The sequence below is a fragment of the Lagenorhynchus albirostris genome, chromosome 16 (genome assembly GCF_949774975.1).
Source record: "Lagenorhynchus albirostris chromosome 16, mLagAlb1.1, whole genome shotgun sequence".
Classification (NCBI taxonomy): domain Eukaryota; kingdom Metazoa; phylum Chordata; class Mammalia; order Artiodactyla; family Delphinidae; genus Lagenorhynchus; species Lagenorhynchus albirostris.
In genome coordinates, this window is record NC_083110.1 from 7,134,021 (window position 1) to 7,150,162 (window position 16,142).

The following is a 16,142-nucleotide window of genomic DNA, read 5'->3' on the forward strand; positions in this document are numbered from 1 at the left end:
ATCAAAAGTTGTTTTAAAAAATTTAATACTTTTTCAAATCATGAAAAAGATGTTTTGTTAACCTACAGAAGGTATCAGCAAACTATGGCCCACAGGCCAAGTCTGGTCTGCTGTGTATTTTTGTAAAGAAAGTTTTATGGGAACACAAGTCATGTTCATTTGCTTATGTGCCACTTTCACATTATTATGGCAGAGTTGAGCAGTTGTAAGAGAGACCATATGGTTCACAAAGCCTAAAATATTTACTGTCTGCCCATTTACAGAAGAAAAAGTTTGTCAACCCCTGACCTATACTGACAAGAATTTCATGACATCCACAGTGAGGAACATATGTGGGAGAAAGCATACACAGGCTGAGGTTCCCTATAAACACACCCATCCTTAGTCCCAGGGCCACCTGTGACATGATAATTAAATTGTTCCCAAATTATAACTTCTTTCCATTTGTACAGCTGTATCATATGTTCAGGTAATGCTCTTGGATCCCTATTAAGTCCTCCCCTCAAAAAGTTTTCTTTTTCCTCCCTCTACAAACCTGCTCCAAAGCTATTCTTTCTTTTTGACCATGCTAACCAATACCTAAGGATTCAAAGAAATACTACTGAATCAAAATACCTAATTCTGGGAATTCATCAACTTGAACCAATATTTTTTCCTCCTCCTCAAGTACACCTTTTTTCCCCAGTTGAATTTTCTTTTCACTGTCCTAATTTAGTGTTAGAGTTACGAGGCCACACTGCATGCTCTATGGTGCCAGGCATCCTTCCCACCTTCTAACCCATATATCTCTTAATAGGTAATGGTTGCATAGGACAACTTAGCGTGTAAGCTTTTTGCTTATGGACACAGACAAAAAATATAAGGTTACAGACTCAGGATTGGGTCTACAAGCCTCCATCTCAAACGCTACCCCAAACTGCCACTAACTCACTATTAAAACATAATTTTCTCAGTCAAGGAGAATCTATAGTTTATAAAGCATCCAAGTAATTCTGATACACAGCCAGATTTAGAAACCAGTGTTTTAAGCAGTATTTTTAATGTATCAATGAACCTGTTTTAAGAGGAAAAATAAAAAGTAAAAATCTATCACACTGTTCAGGTTATTTATGAACTAACTACTTCATTGAGCAAATATTTACTGGGCGTGAACCATGGCCAGGCAGTGTTCTAGGCACTAGGGATACAGTCGTGAAGAAAAAGACACGGTCCTTGCTCTCAAGTCGCTCACAATCTAGATGAAGACAGACAACATACAGATAAACTAAATAGTGTTTCTCACATAGTTCTTAGTACTCTGGGAGCAGGCAGCAGTGCAGAGATAGAAAGTGAAAGTGGTTACTCTTTTATGACAGCAGGCTTCTCTGAGGAGGTGACATTTGAGCAGAAACCTGAAGCAAAGGAAGCAGCAAGCCATGCATAAAAACAATATCAAAAAAAAAAATAGAGGTAGGGAGAGCGGCTTACCTTAAACCGCTGAATTATTTAAAAACCTATTATTTGATCTATGAGGATCATCTTTCCTTTCAAATAATGATAAAACCAAAAACAAAACAGCAGAGAGCAAGGGTGTTTGACTATATTCCAATAACTGGGGTGAATATTCTTTAGACTTTTTGTTTTAATCCACTGATTTTATTTTATTTTAAAATATTTATTTATTTATTTAGCTGCGTCGGGTCTTAGTTGCGGCACGCAGGATCTAGTTCCCTGACCAGTGATCAAACCCAGGCCCCCTGCACTGGGAGCACAGAGCCCTAGCCACTGGACCACCAGGGAAGTCCCTAATCTAATGATTTTAGATTACTGAAATAACTAAACAATGACTCCAAAGCTACTCTGATAGTATTTTTTTTCAACTGCAGGTAAAAAACTTTGGAACACACATGAACATTACTACCCAGGAGAATCGTGGTAATACAACTAGTAGCATGGTTTCACGTGTTTAAGAATTACATAAAATATAAAAACAGGTGGCACAGCGGTTAGGAATCCGCCTGCCAGTGCAGGGGACACGGGTTTGAGCCCTGGTCCGGGAAGATCCTACATGCCGCGGAGCAACTAAGCCCGTGCGCCACAACTACTGGGCCTGCACTCTAGAGCCCACGAGCCACAACTACTGAGCCCACGTGCCACAACTACTGAAGCCCATGCACCTAGAGCCCATGCTCCGCAACAAGAGAAGCCACCACAGTGAGAAGCCTGCACACCATAACAAAGAGTAGCCCCAGCTCGCCACAACTAGAGAAAGCCCACGCGCAGCAACGAAGACCCAATGCAGCCAAAAATTAATTAATTTTAAAAATATAAAAACAACTAGTTATTTTAATATGTAATCCTAAAATTTTTAAAGGATGATTTTATGGAAATTTTTATAGGACACCTCTTCCACTTTTACGATTTAAGAAGCTACTACTGAAAAATTAATTAACACTATTTATACTGATGACAGATAATAGAACACATCAATTTAATCATAGCAAGCAATCTCTACAATTGAGTATTTTTTACTAAATACCTAAAGAGAAATATATACTCACAGAAATGATTTTTTAATCTGAAAACCTGTTAAATAAGCACTATCAGAATATTTTAATAAAAGAATACATGAGAAGTTGGAAAGAAGTGACTATGAGTGTTAAACACTCAAATATAATTAGATTGACAACCAAAAAGCAAATGAGAGCAGTCAGTCACGTGAGTGCTTACCCAGGAACAACGACTTGCTCTGATAAAACCGTTGCCAATTCCAAATATCATAATAGGGGTATTTATGAATTGCCCATTATCATATCGAAAAAAACTTTGTTCAGATTTCTTAACAATTTCCTTGCTGAAACCATACAAAACATGGTAATAACACTCCCTCTCCCAGCATCTTCTCAATTTACCATACTATTGTAGAAGCGCCCTGTAATTTATTCCATTACAGACAGCATTAAAAACACAATTCTACATAAGAATCTTTAAAACAAGTCTTTAGAAAGCAAACCATGCCAGATGCTTTAAAAATTCAGAAGAACTTCTGCTGCCTGTTTTCAGTTATGCATGGTTGAACCCCAAATTCTTTTCTACCACCAGAAAATAACAATACCAAGGTAAAAGGTAAAGAGAGGCCAAATGAATGATTTAAGCCTACTCAACACAATTATTGGGAGTATTCTCCTATAGATAAAAAAATTTTGAGTCACGTCAATTATTTTCTGTTAAAAGAAGTGGTAGTTACTACTGAACTACCATTTGTTCCATTCCAGGGGACTCTTGGAAAGAGGGCTGTGGGGAAGTCAAATTAGAGTCCTCCACGATGTTGCAAGGTGTCTTTATGTTAGTTTGTTGAGACCTCCAACTAATTCGAGTGTGAACATTTCTATAACATGGTCACAGACCTATAACTAAGTGGCTTGAATTAGAGGTCCATAGGAGGTGGGGTGTCACAATGGAAAGAAGACAGGTTTGGGATTCAGTCAGATCTGGGATTAAATCCTGTCTCAGCCTCTTGCTACTGTGTGATCTTGGGCAAGTTACTTTGTCTTTTTGAGACAGTTTCCCCACATATAAAATAATACACACCTATTAGGGTAGTTGTAAAGCTAAGAAATAATGTACTTAAGGCACTTAGCACAGGGCCTGGAACATCGGTTCTCAATAAGCACCATTATGAATAATAAGATCCACATACAACATCCTGTGTCTTTAAACTATAACTCTGACTGTAACTTCACTGATTTAAGGGTCTTAAAAGGGTTAAAGTTAAAATAATGTAATTACAATAGTTTCTTTTATTACCATCAAGTTCACAAAAGTGATCCTGTGAATCATCATATCTTGCCCAGTCAATGAAAGCTTCTCTGCTTTGATTACTATGGGAAGGAGGAATAAAAAAGAAAAAGGATTAAATCTGGAGTTGAAAACTTTAACACTGTATTCTAGTGTACTAAAAATAGATAATCTGAGATCACGTCTTTATTAATTAGATGGTGTTACAAATTCAGTTAGCAGTCACATGAAGGAATGATTAAAACAAGTTATACAAAAGACATATTTATTTCTGTGAGTAATTTATATTTCTTAACTATATTAAAACTATTTTAGCCCTAGTTCAATGATAACTACTTTGACCAGAAAACTAATTTACAAATATATGTAAGACGTAGTTAAACACGAAATTCAGGCTGGTCTTTTTAATTGACTTAGAAATTGTAGTTAACTATGTATTATTTTTTCCTAAAGTAGGAATTAAGTTTACTTTCATAATTCTTTTAATTTAAATTGCTTCTCTACTTATACAACCCAAAATACTATAAAATGCATTTCTAGGATCTTCCATCCAATGTGCTATTCCCTAGTAACACCAATGTCACTTTCATCACAGTATATCATTCATTTTACACACTATGTCACATTTAACAAAATCTATGTTCAAGATTTCTTTTTTTTAATAAATACATTTATTTATTTATTTTTGGCTGCATTGGGTCTTCATTGCTGTGCATGGGCTTTCTCTAGTTGCGGCAAGCGGGGGCTCTTTGTTGTGGTGCATGGACTTCTCAATGCAGTGGCTTCTCTTGTTGCAGAGCACAGGCTCTAGGTGCGTGGGCTTCAGTAGTTGTGCCTTGCGGGCTCAGTAGTTGTGGCTCGCGAGCTCTAGAGCGCAGGCTCAGTAGTTGTGCGCACGGGCTTAGTTACTCCGCGGCATGTGGGATCTTCCCGGACCAGAGCTCGAACCCGTGTCCCCTGCATTGGCAGGCAGATGCTTAACCACTGCACCACCAGGGAAGTCCTATGATCAAGATTTCTGACTTGGAGGACTGATAAAGGAACAACTACACTCATTCAAATAAACTTTGACCTATATTCACTTTAACCTATATTCAGACCTTCTCTGTCTTAAATACATGATGGTAGCATATATACCATCTTTACTCCCTAAAGGAAAAAAAATGAGGCAAAAAAAAAATGATGTACCCAGTATATATCAGGTATTCATAAATGTGGTACTGTCATAGCCAATAACTTATTTTGTATTTGAGAAGCTGCTGCATAGCATAACGACTACAGGAAGTATATAAGGCTGGCCGCACTACAACTTTACCAATAAAAATTTCCAATTCAATTTACCATGGGACTTTTTTTCTCCTATGGGAATATATAACTAACTTCATAAAAGTTAATGGAAAATTTTATATCATAGGTGACTCAGTTGAAATATATGATGCCATAAAACAAGAATGCCTAAGCTCTAGTTAGAGCTAAAATGATAACTACAGTTATGTTTAATCAGATAAGTCTTCTGCTGAAAATAGTAAAGAACAAAGCAATTTTGATATAAATGCCTATTTTCTTATGAGCAATATGACTAACTTAGAGGAACTTTCAGCACACTTATTTGATGAAGTTTTCTGGATTGTTTCATCTAACCCTTGCCTAAAGCCATGGTAGCAGAAAAGATATGGAATGTTAATCTAATGCTAATAGAGCTGGCCCAGTTTGGTTTATAAACAAGTTATAAGGAACCTTAGAGGTCATCTAGTCCAGCTTTTCTAAAAGTCAGTATGAAGATGGATGCCACGGTACTTAAAGAAGAATCTCTTGGGCTTAACCTAGGGTTTTCTATCAAGACAGTGCCGTGAGTTAAAGTAGTCATCTTTGAAGTGGCAAACAGGGACAGGAAGGGATGGGATGGAGGGATCACACTGGGGCATGAGAAAACTTTGGGGAGTGCAGACATAACCATCTTGATTGTGCTGATTTTTGTGAACGTACACATGTCAAAACATCACATTGTACATTTTGAATAGGTGCAGTTTACTGTGTGTCAATTACACTTCCATAAAGCTGTTTAAAAATTACACTACCAATTGTCGGAGAAGTTGTGGAATGAGGAACTCCTGTACACTACTACTAGCGGCAATGTATTTTGGTACAGTCATTTTGGAAAACCATTTGGCAGTTCTTAATTCCACTCCTAGGTATATTCTCCACAGAAATGCATACCACATGTACCAGCAAATATCCACCTAAATATTTTGTGAAATGGCCAAGACATCCAGCATAATATTATTCAACATAATGTTACATAAAATAAGCCAGATACAAAAGAATACACACTATATTATTCCATGTATATAAATGGGCAAAACTAATCTTTACTAACATAACTCAAAATCATGATTAACTCTGGAAGGTGGTAATGGCTAGGAAAGTACATAATGTGATCTTCTGGGTAGCAAGTATATTGTTCTGGATGGTGGCTAATAGAGTTGGTTCACTTTGTAAAATTAAATTGGCCTTTATACTTAAGATTTGTATACTTTATTATGTGTGTGTTAAACTTAAAAGTTTAAAAAATTAATAACTTCAGTTTAACAACAAAAATCCATAAGCAAAGTTAAAAGACAAGCCCTAACAACCCATACAGGCAACAAAGAATTATTATCAGATTATATGAAGAATGCCTACAGGATAATTTTAAAATGCACCCTTTCTCCAATGGAGGAAAAGATAGCAAAGAATATTAACAGGCAATCTACCTCAAAACCTTATGATAACTTAAGGCCCAGTCCCTGCATCACTTCTCTATTTATATTCTCTCCTTGGTAATCTCACTCAGGTTTATGGTTTTTAAATATCACACATTCACTGAATGACTCCCACATTTTATCTATAGCCCAGACGCCTCCCCTGAAATTGAGACTTGTATATCCAACTGCCTGCTGGACATTTCACAGGCAGCTCAAACTTAACAAGTCCAAGGTTGAACTAAAATTTCCCATCAAACTTGCTCCTCCGGTAGGTGCCCCCAGTTCAATAAATGGCAGCTCCTTTTTTTTTTACAACCAAATCTTGTAATCATTCTTAGCTCCTCTCTGTTTTCATACCCTACATCCAATCCTTCAGCAAATACTCTCAGCTCTACCTCCAAAATCTATCCAGAATCTGACCACCTCTCATCATTTCCACTGCCATCACCCCAGCCTAAACTAAACCACCATCATGTCTTACAAGGATTACTACAATAACCACATAAAGCAGGCTTCCACGACATAACACCTGGCTCCCCAACACACTCTCAAAATCCTCCAGTGACTTTTCATTCCACTCAGTTTTAAAAGCAATATTCATAATAAGCGTCTTCAAGATGTTACAAGATCTCCACCTCACCTTACTCCTGCCCCCTCCCATCCCTAGCATCTTTTGATTTTGTCTTCCATTCCTTTGTCCTTGTTCACTATGCTCCAGCCACACTGGCCTTGTGCTTCCTCAAGCAGTCTAGGCAAGCTTTGGCCTCAGGGCCTTTTACTAACCATTATGCATGCCTGGAATACTGTTCCCCACCCGCTACATGCCCAGGCAGCCATATTATGACTCAGGCCTTCATGAGCGCTTTGCCTGTTATCACTCTGGCCTTCTTGGACCAACAATTTAAAACAGTGCAACCACCTTCACCCCTAGCCCTCTCTCTCACTCTTCCCTGCATCATTTTTCTGCCTGGCACTCATCATCATTTTATTACTTAGCACTAACTTCATTTGTTTCTTGCACATCTCTGCCTAGGATTAAGCTGCAGGAGCGCTGGAATTTCTTTCCCACTTACACCGCTATAATCCTAGAATAGCACCTGGCATATTGTAGGCATTCGTTTGTTGAATGAATAAGAAACCGGAATGCCCAATAAACAAGAGGAAACAATGCCCAAACTCACTAATAATCAACAAAATATAATTAAGGAAAAATGAGATACTATTTCACACTTATCAAACATTACCAATTTTTGGCAAGGATGTGGAGAAAAAAGCAAGTTCGCAGTGCTGGAGGCCATACATAGCCACACAAGTGTTTTAGAAAAGCCACCAGGCTATGTGAAGAACAGCTGCAAGAGGGCACGCTTAGGGTTCAGCAATTTTATTTCCAGTGTATACAAAAAACGTTAGCAAGGATGCTCAAGGTGGCATAATTTGTAGAAGTAAAAAATTTGAAACAACCTAAATGGCCATCAGTAGGGGAACAGATAAGCAAAATATGGCATATTTATATGATGAAAACAATTTATCAGCTAAAAAAACAGAGATTTGTCTCATTCTAACATGGATATATCTAGAAAGCAAAATGTGCAGTGTAAAAAGAGTTGCAGAATGTTAATTATCACGTTATATCATTTACATAAAGGAAAAATAAAATCATATACACAAACTATATATATATATATAAATTAAAAACAAGAACATGGACTTGGATACATACCAAATTCAGTTATCTCTAAGGAAAGAGGGAAGAAAACAGGATTGGGGAATAAACATAGGGGATTTCAAATTCATCTTTGGCATTTCTCTTTTCTCATAAACATGGTAGAAAATGTTAACATTTATTCATTTGGAGTAGAGGATATATGGGTGTTTATTATATTATCCTTTCTACTTTTATATATTAGAATTTTCATCAATAAATAAGATACATAAAACTACTAACTTTGTCTTTAACAATTATAGTACATAATTACAAATCTTAACAGGGAAATTAAAAAGAAATTCTGTAATATTCCCTTCTCCACTCACAACTACAGATCTGCTCAGTCATTTTATACTGCATAATCTGAGACCACTTACAAATTACTCATGTTGGCCTTCAAAAGCAGGTTTGTACTTAGAGCAAATAAAGTCAACAGAAAAAAAAAATCTATGAAACGTTAACAGTTACGTTAATAGAAACCTTTACCATTCAAAATGTAACATATAGATTGAATTACTATTTTAAAAAGACTAAGAGATTCAAGTTCCTTTTCCCATAATAATCAGGAAGAATGGACCCATAAACCCTGCTAAATGAGAAATCACCTAAATTTTTCCTTTTTAATAGTCATTATTGATGACTTAGAAATTAAGAATGAATAAGCTAAGAGGAAGCAAAGCTATCATGAAATTTAGGATAAAGAGTAACTTTTTCCTTTCAAAGATTAGTTGAAACTTTAATGTTTAATCAAAATCACAAGAAAAACCAAAGATTTCTATCATAAATAAATTAAACAAGGGAATATTTTCTTAATACTACTAAAATGAAATTTACCTTAATGTGCTGTTAATTGCTCCCAGTTTACTAGCTTGTTCACAATCTTCTAATTCTTTGGTATTGTTTGCCACTTTCAAGTACTGAAAAGAAATTCATAATATGTAAGTTTAGTATCAATTATTACCTTTGTCTTTATTTCAGGTTCCATTGGCAGAAGAGTCAGTTTGTCAATGATGATGTATACTAAATATAGATACATCCTATTATCAGAATCCCTAACACATGGAAGAAATGCAAATGAAAATGTGTCACAAATTTCCACCTAATAAATAAGCAAAGACATTAAAAATGTAGCAATTTGCATTGGTATGTTGGTGATGATGTGAACTGAGAAGACCCTCTTGGGAAAGTAATTTAACACTATTTATGTAGAGCTGTAAATATGAATAAACCCTTGAGCCAGCAGTCCCACTGCTGAATCCATATCCAAAGCAACATTTAAACACAAAAACCAAAACCACTTTAGAAAGTTATTTGGTACTCTCCTGTAATGTTGAGATAGGCATCCCCTTTGGCCCAGCAATCTTACTTCTAAATATAGACCTAGAGAAACTCTTACATATGTGCACAATTCGACGAAAGACAAAGATGCCAGTGCGTCATTGTTTGTGATAGCAAAAACCTGAAAACAATTGAAATGTCCATCAACAGAGGAATGGCTATTCACACAATTATACAAATATCTATACAACTGAATATTTTGCAGCCATTAAAATTAACAAAATCTACATATATTAGCAGAGACAAAATTTCAAAAGCACAATACCACGTAAAAATATAAAGTAAAAAAAATGTTTTTAACTTGAAGAAATACAAAATATAATATTAAAAATTGTTTTAAATTTTGTATAACAGATCCATATATTACTTGTGGATATATGTATAATACAATATAAAAAGAAAAAGTATCACAGAAGGATAGACATCAACTTCAGCAAAGTGGCTAGCTCTAGGGAGGGAGGAAATATAATGGGATTGGGAAGGAGTTCAGAAGGGATTTCAATTGTCTATACTATTTATTGTAGATCTGAAACAAAAATAAATAAAAGAGGGAGTGCAAACCAAAGACTGCAAAGGTAGAGAGCACAAGAAAATGGAGAAAGGATGCATAGGGAAGCAGAGAGAGAGGGTAGGATGATCTTTATTACATATGTATGATAGTGAAAAGCTAGAAACACACTGTTATTTAAAAACATATGAATGGCCAAGTAGATTATGACATACCCCATAAGAGGAAAAGGATAACCTTTTAATGCCATTGAAAAGTACTATGCTCAAAATATCTTGATAATTGTTTACTCTTATACAATATAATCCTGAATATGACTGAAATAGTTGAAAACAGCTGAAACAGAAGAGTAAAAATACACGCCTGACAAAATGCCTGTTGATTAGGTAAACTGACACTGACTACAGTACTTTATAGTTATTCTAGAAGTTCTAAAAACACAACTAAAGTATTTCAAAAGAAGCTATATAGTTTAATTGTAAAGAACACACTACACCTCACTGCTTGCTACAAAATTAAGGATTTGGGATTCTCATACAAAAAAGTGTCCATTCCTAACTAACCATATCATGGTTCTCTTCAGCAACTACAACAAGCAGTAAGGGGCAAGTTTCACTATGTAAAGCAGAAATATTTAATGAAGAAAAGTGACTCACCTTATTAGAACTCCCAGCTTTAATTCCAACTGGAATTTTACTCTTAAAAGAAGAACAAAAACAAAAATTTAGAAAATGATATTTTTATTTTTTGAGATTTCTTCATGAATTATTAATGCCACTGTTCTAATTCAAAGGCTATTTTATTTTAGTCCATGAGGAGAAAATATACATTCATTCAAATTCTGTTTTCATACTACCTCCTGAGGTGAAAGATAAACAACTATCCCAATTTACAGACTTGTAAATCACAGTATAGAAAACTGAAACAAAGAGTGTCAAAATCAGCTCTAATAACTCTCAATGCAGTAATTAATAGGTTACATAATTTTTAGGTTTAAAAAAAACCTAGCGAAATCACTTTTTCCATAAATTTTCTTTCCACAGAAACTTTTTAAAAATTAAAAATTATTTGAAATATATTATGCTTAATTTAAATTTCTACTCTAAGTTGACATCTGAAATTTACATACTTTTGAATTAATACTAGAAAGCAAGAGTAAGTTCTCTGCCAGACCTGTGGTTGCCAAGGGGAAGGGGGGGTGGGGGAGGGATGGACTGGGAGTTTGGGATTAGCAGATGCAAACGATTATATATAGTATGGATAAACAACAAGGTCCTACTGTACAGCACAGGGAACTATATTCAATATCCTGTGAAAAAACAAAATGGGGGCTTCCCTGGTGGCGCAGTGGTTGAGAGTCCGCCTGCCGATGCAGGGGACACGGGTTTGTGCCCCGGTCCGGGAAGATCCCACATGCCGCGGAGCAGCTGGGCCTGTGAGCCATGGCCGCTGAGCCTGTGCGTCCAGAGCCTGTGCTCCGCAACGGGAGAGGCCACAGCAGGGAGAGGCCCGCGTACCGCAAAAACAAATAGAAAATAAAATAAAATAAACAAAATGGAAAAGAATATGAAAAAGTATATATACGTATAACTGAGTCACTTTGCTGTGCAGCAGAAATTAACAACATTGTAGATCAACCACACTTCAATAAGATTAAAAAAAAGTTTCCTTGGCTCATATGATTAACCTAGGGCTTACCAATCTAGGTAATCTAGGGTTTACCAATGTAAGAACTTCACGTAGGTCTTTCTTTTCTGTAAAACCAATAATTAGTTTCAGGCTTAAATAAATCTATGAATTATTACAGCTGGTTTATCAAACACAATCTTGAGCAAAAATCATATCTGAAAGAGGCAATCCCAGGTTGATCCTCTGATCAACCCAGGGAACTGATTTCCAACATTTGAATCTATGGGCTATCAAATTAATTGCAAATTACCCATTAAAACTTTTTCATGTTTCATAGATAAAGTTTAGTCAAATATTCAGAATAAATATTTTTCTGTCAGGCTGAAGAATGTAAACAATAATGATAAGAAATTTCCCCCCAATATCATATAGTTAAAACGTTACTTGCTGCCAATATTTTATCATCTCAGTGTTTTCTAGCACCACTAACAGAAGGCAGAAGAGAGGAAAGTATAAAGGCAGAAGAGAGGAAAGTATAAAACTCAAGTCAAACGTAACAGTTATAGTTATCAGACCCTGAACTTAAAATATGGAATACTTATTAAAATGCCCTCTCATTACTGTTGTCCTCTAACAAGTATAATATGCTAAAACCAAAGTACTAGCAGCTTTTTAAAAGGTTTGATGCTGAATGCAGTAACCTGACTTAAGCAAATCTTAATACAGGCTATTGAGAAATATGGGGATAGGCACCACAGATGATCATAATGAATAACATAAAAATCACAAAAAAGAATTATTAAAAGTAACGATAGGGGACTTTCCTGGTGGTCCAATAGTTAAGAACCCGCCTTGCAATGCAAGGGATGCCGGTTCGATCCCTGGTTGGGGAACTAAGATCCCACATGCCACAAGGCAACTAAGCCTGCGCGCCACAGCTACGGAGCCTGCGCTCTAGAGCCCGCAAGCCACAGTTACTGAGCCTGCATGCCCCAACTAAGACCCGATGCAGCCAAGTAAATAAATATTTTTTAAAAAGTAATGATAAATGTAAAGGTAATAACTAAAATCAAACATGAAATAAACCTAGTTGTTGCCACTAACAATATGAAGCAATCTGCAAATTACAAAATTAAGTGAGCCTCACGATTAAATTAGACTTCAAATTATAGAATGCAAATTGTAACTCTGTATCATGACAAGTTTGGGTTCAATATGAAACGCCTACTGAATTTTCCCCAGAGAGAGAAATACAAATATCCTCACATTAGTTGAAAGAACCAACATAAAGGGATAGTTTTCATCTCTGGAAAGAAAGGAAAGAGAATGACACTGGGAAGGGAATAGACAGAAATTTTTAAATACTTGTGTTAGATTTCTTATGTTGGGGATTTACATGCAAATAAACACCTTCATTTATTCTTATTAGAAATTTAAGACTACAGAGGATAATCCACTGTAGACAATAAATAACTGATTATTTTAACATAAAAACAACTTAGAGGGGCTTCCCTGGTGGTGCAATAGTTGAGAGTCTGCCTGCCGATGCAGGGGACACGGGTTCGTGCCCTGGTCTGGGAAGATCCCACAGGCCGCGGAGCGGCTGGGCCCGTGAGCCATGGCCGCTGAGCCTGCGCGTCCAGAGCCTGTGCTCCGCAACGGAAGAGGCCACAACGGTGAGAGGCCCGCGTACCGCAAAAAACAAAAAAAAACTTAGAAACACATATTGTGCAAAACCGAGTAATTCTCACAACTGAGCGATAAAAAGGCATCTCAATTTAAAAATGGGCAAAGGATTTGAATAGACATTTTTCTGACAAATATATACAAATGGCCAATAAGCACCTGAAAAGATGCTTGATATCAGGGAAATGCAAATCAAAACCAAAATGAGATGCCATTTGTAAGCATGGCTAAAATAAAAGACAAGACGGTGTAAGTGTTGACAAGTATGTAGAGAAACTGGAACCATCATACATACATTGCTAGAGGCAATGTAAAATTGTACAGCACAATGGTTAAGAGTTTGGCAGTTCCTCAAGAGTTAAAGTTACTATATGATCTAGCAATTTCACTCCAAAGTATACTTGAGAATTGAAAACATATGTCCACACAAATATTTGTGCCTGGATATTTATTCATTATTCATAGTAGCCAAAAAGTAGAAACAACCCAAATGTCCATCAACTGATGAATAAACAAGATGAGGTATATCCATACAATGGAATATTATTCAGCAATAGAACGAAGTACTGATACATGCTACAACATGGATGGACCTTCAAGACATTATGCAAAGCAAAAGAAGTCAGTCACAAATGACCATATATTGTATGATTTTATTCACATGAAGTGTCCATAATAGGCAAATTCGTAGAGACAGAGAGTGGATTAGTGGTTTCCAGCAGGAGGAGGGAGTAGGAAACAGGGTGACTGCTAATGGGCAGGGGTTTCTTTTTTGGGGTGATGAAAATGCATTACAACTAGATAGTGGTGACGGTTGCACAGTTCTGTAATATACTAAAACTCACTGAATTGTGCACTTTAGAATGAGTGAATTTTATGGTATGTGAATTATGTCTCAATAAAGCTGTTATAAAAAAACATGATGGTAACGATATATATTGACATAAACATACAATAAATAAAGAAAAAGCTCTCACTTGCAGTAGAATGCCAACTAATAAATGTAGAAGAATGGAATCAGAAAATCACTATTTGGCAGCTATCATATAATTAATTCAGGCAAGAATCATCAATGGATGCTAAAACTTATGATGGCAAAAATATGATAAAAAATGAGATATTTTCATAGTTCATAGTCTCAAAAAATTTTCCCACTTTACCATGAAGAAATATGGCAAACACCACCATAACCACATGATCAAGACGACACCACGTGCCTCCTGATATGGCATTGAGAAGGACACATCACTTCTATGGTGTACCTGCCCAAAGTGCATGACCTTAATCTAATAATTAGGAAAGACCAGGAAAACCCCAAATAAGGGGGATTCTACAAAATAACTGGTGTATTTTAAGGAAGGGAGGGAGGAAAAAAGGAAGGAAGGGCGGGAGGGAGTTCATTAAAGTCAAGACAACAAAAGACAAAGAAATACTGAGGGACTCTTCCAGATTAAAAGAAGACTAAAGAGATGTGACATCCAAATGCAAGGCACGATTCTGGATCAGAAGGTTTGTTGCTGCTGCTGCTGCTCTGAAAACACCTTATTAAGTCAACTGGCAATGGGTGCTTAAGGTCTACAGAGTATAGACTTTGGTATTGCAGAAATGTTAATTTCCTGATTTTGCTAACTATGCTGTGGTTAATAATCTTGTTTCTAAAGAAATAAACACTGGAGTATTTAGGGGTAAAAGATCATCATGTTGGTTACATACCTAAATGGTTCAAATAATAATAATATTAATATATACATATAGAGGGAATAATAAAACAAACTTGATAAACATTAACATTTGGGGAATCTGGATAAAAAGTATATGGGAATCGTTTGTACTATTCTTGCAACTTTTCTGTATGTCTCAAATTATTTCAAACTAAAAAGTTAAAACATTTTATTCTTGAAGGAAAATGTAAATAATTTTTTTTTAAATTTTCCATTTAGAAACAATATTGGTTCAGATGTTTTTTCCTGTTTTTAAAGGCAAAAAACTAGACTTTACTGGTTAGGTGAGAAAAGCAAAAAGTAAAATGGAAATAACTAATTACTGTTGAAGAGGGATATAATTAATTATGCTAGATGTCAAAAAACGAAGTCTAAAATGTAGCTTTCCCTCACTAACAAGTACAGCCCTTTTCCCCCCACCCAACGTAACAAGACCAAGGGAAGATCTAACTCCAAGCCTTGAATTCCCCAAGTTTTTGCACTCTATTTCCCACTCTAAATTTGAAACTTAAGGTGCAGTAGCATTTTCTTTGCCCATGAAACAAGATGCAGATTCAGTGAAGCATGAAATAAGAGCCAACTGCAGATCCAGTCCTAGAACAGGACTCCATTTTAGAATCAGACTATGTTTCCACATCCAGTCACCAACACCACTGGATACAAGACTGTCTGGTTAAAAAGAAGTTAAATCTGGTTAAAAAGAAGAGAGCTGAGACCATATGAACTTGATGACAAGTCCAAATGCTTTGACATTAGCCTAAAATGCACAGTTCGTGCTTATCTAAAAGTCTAAGAGAAAGCATTTCTTCTCTCAATTTTTAAAAAATTGATTTTACCTCTGGACAAGGCTCTACATGACAGTCTTTTATTGAACAATGGCCATCTTCTGCCCAGAAAGGACACGGTCGCTTCAGGTTGACCTTGAGAGAAAGAATGAATGAGCATTAGTCAGTGTGTGTCACAGTCCTGAACTGCTAAGTATCACTGTGCTGGGCTCCAGGGACCCAGTGGTGAAGGAAAAGCATCCTATCCTG

General features: G+C 36.1%; 1 protein-coding gene across 3 annotated transcripts in view; it reads right to left on the minus strand.

The window, feature by feature from the left end:
• ERO1B (endoplasmic reticulum oxidoreductase 1 beta) overlaps positions 1–16,142 on the minus strand; it is a 62,355-nt gene that overhangs the window by 26,850 nt on the left and 19,363 nt on the right. For all 3 annotated transcript variants that reach the window (XM_060126301.1, XM_060126298.1, XM_060126300.1), the window contains exons 3-6: positions 15,945–16,028; positions 10,729–10,770; positions 9,061–9,143; positions 3,787–3,860 (exon numbers count right to left, since the gene is read on the minus strand). In XM_060126301.1, the coding sequence (XP_059982284.1) occupies positions 3,787–3,860; positions 9,061–9,143; positions 10,729–10,770; positions 15,945–16,028 (283 nt within the window). The remainder of the gene's footprint in view (positions 1–3,786; positions 3,861–9,060; positions 9,144–10,728; positions 10,771–15,944; positions 16,029–16,142) is intronic.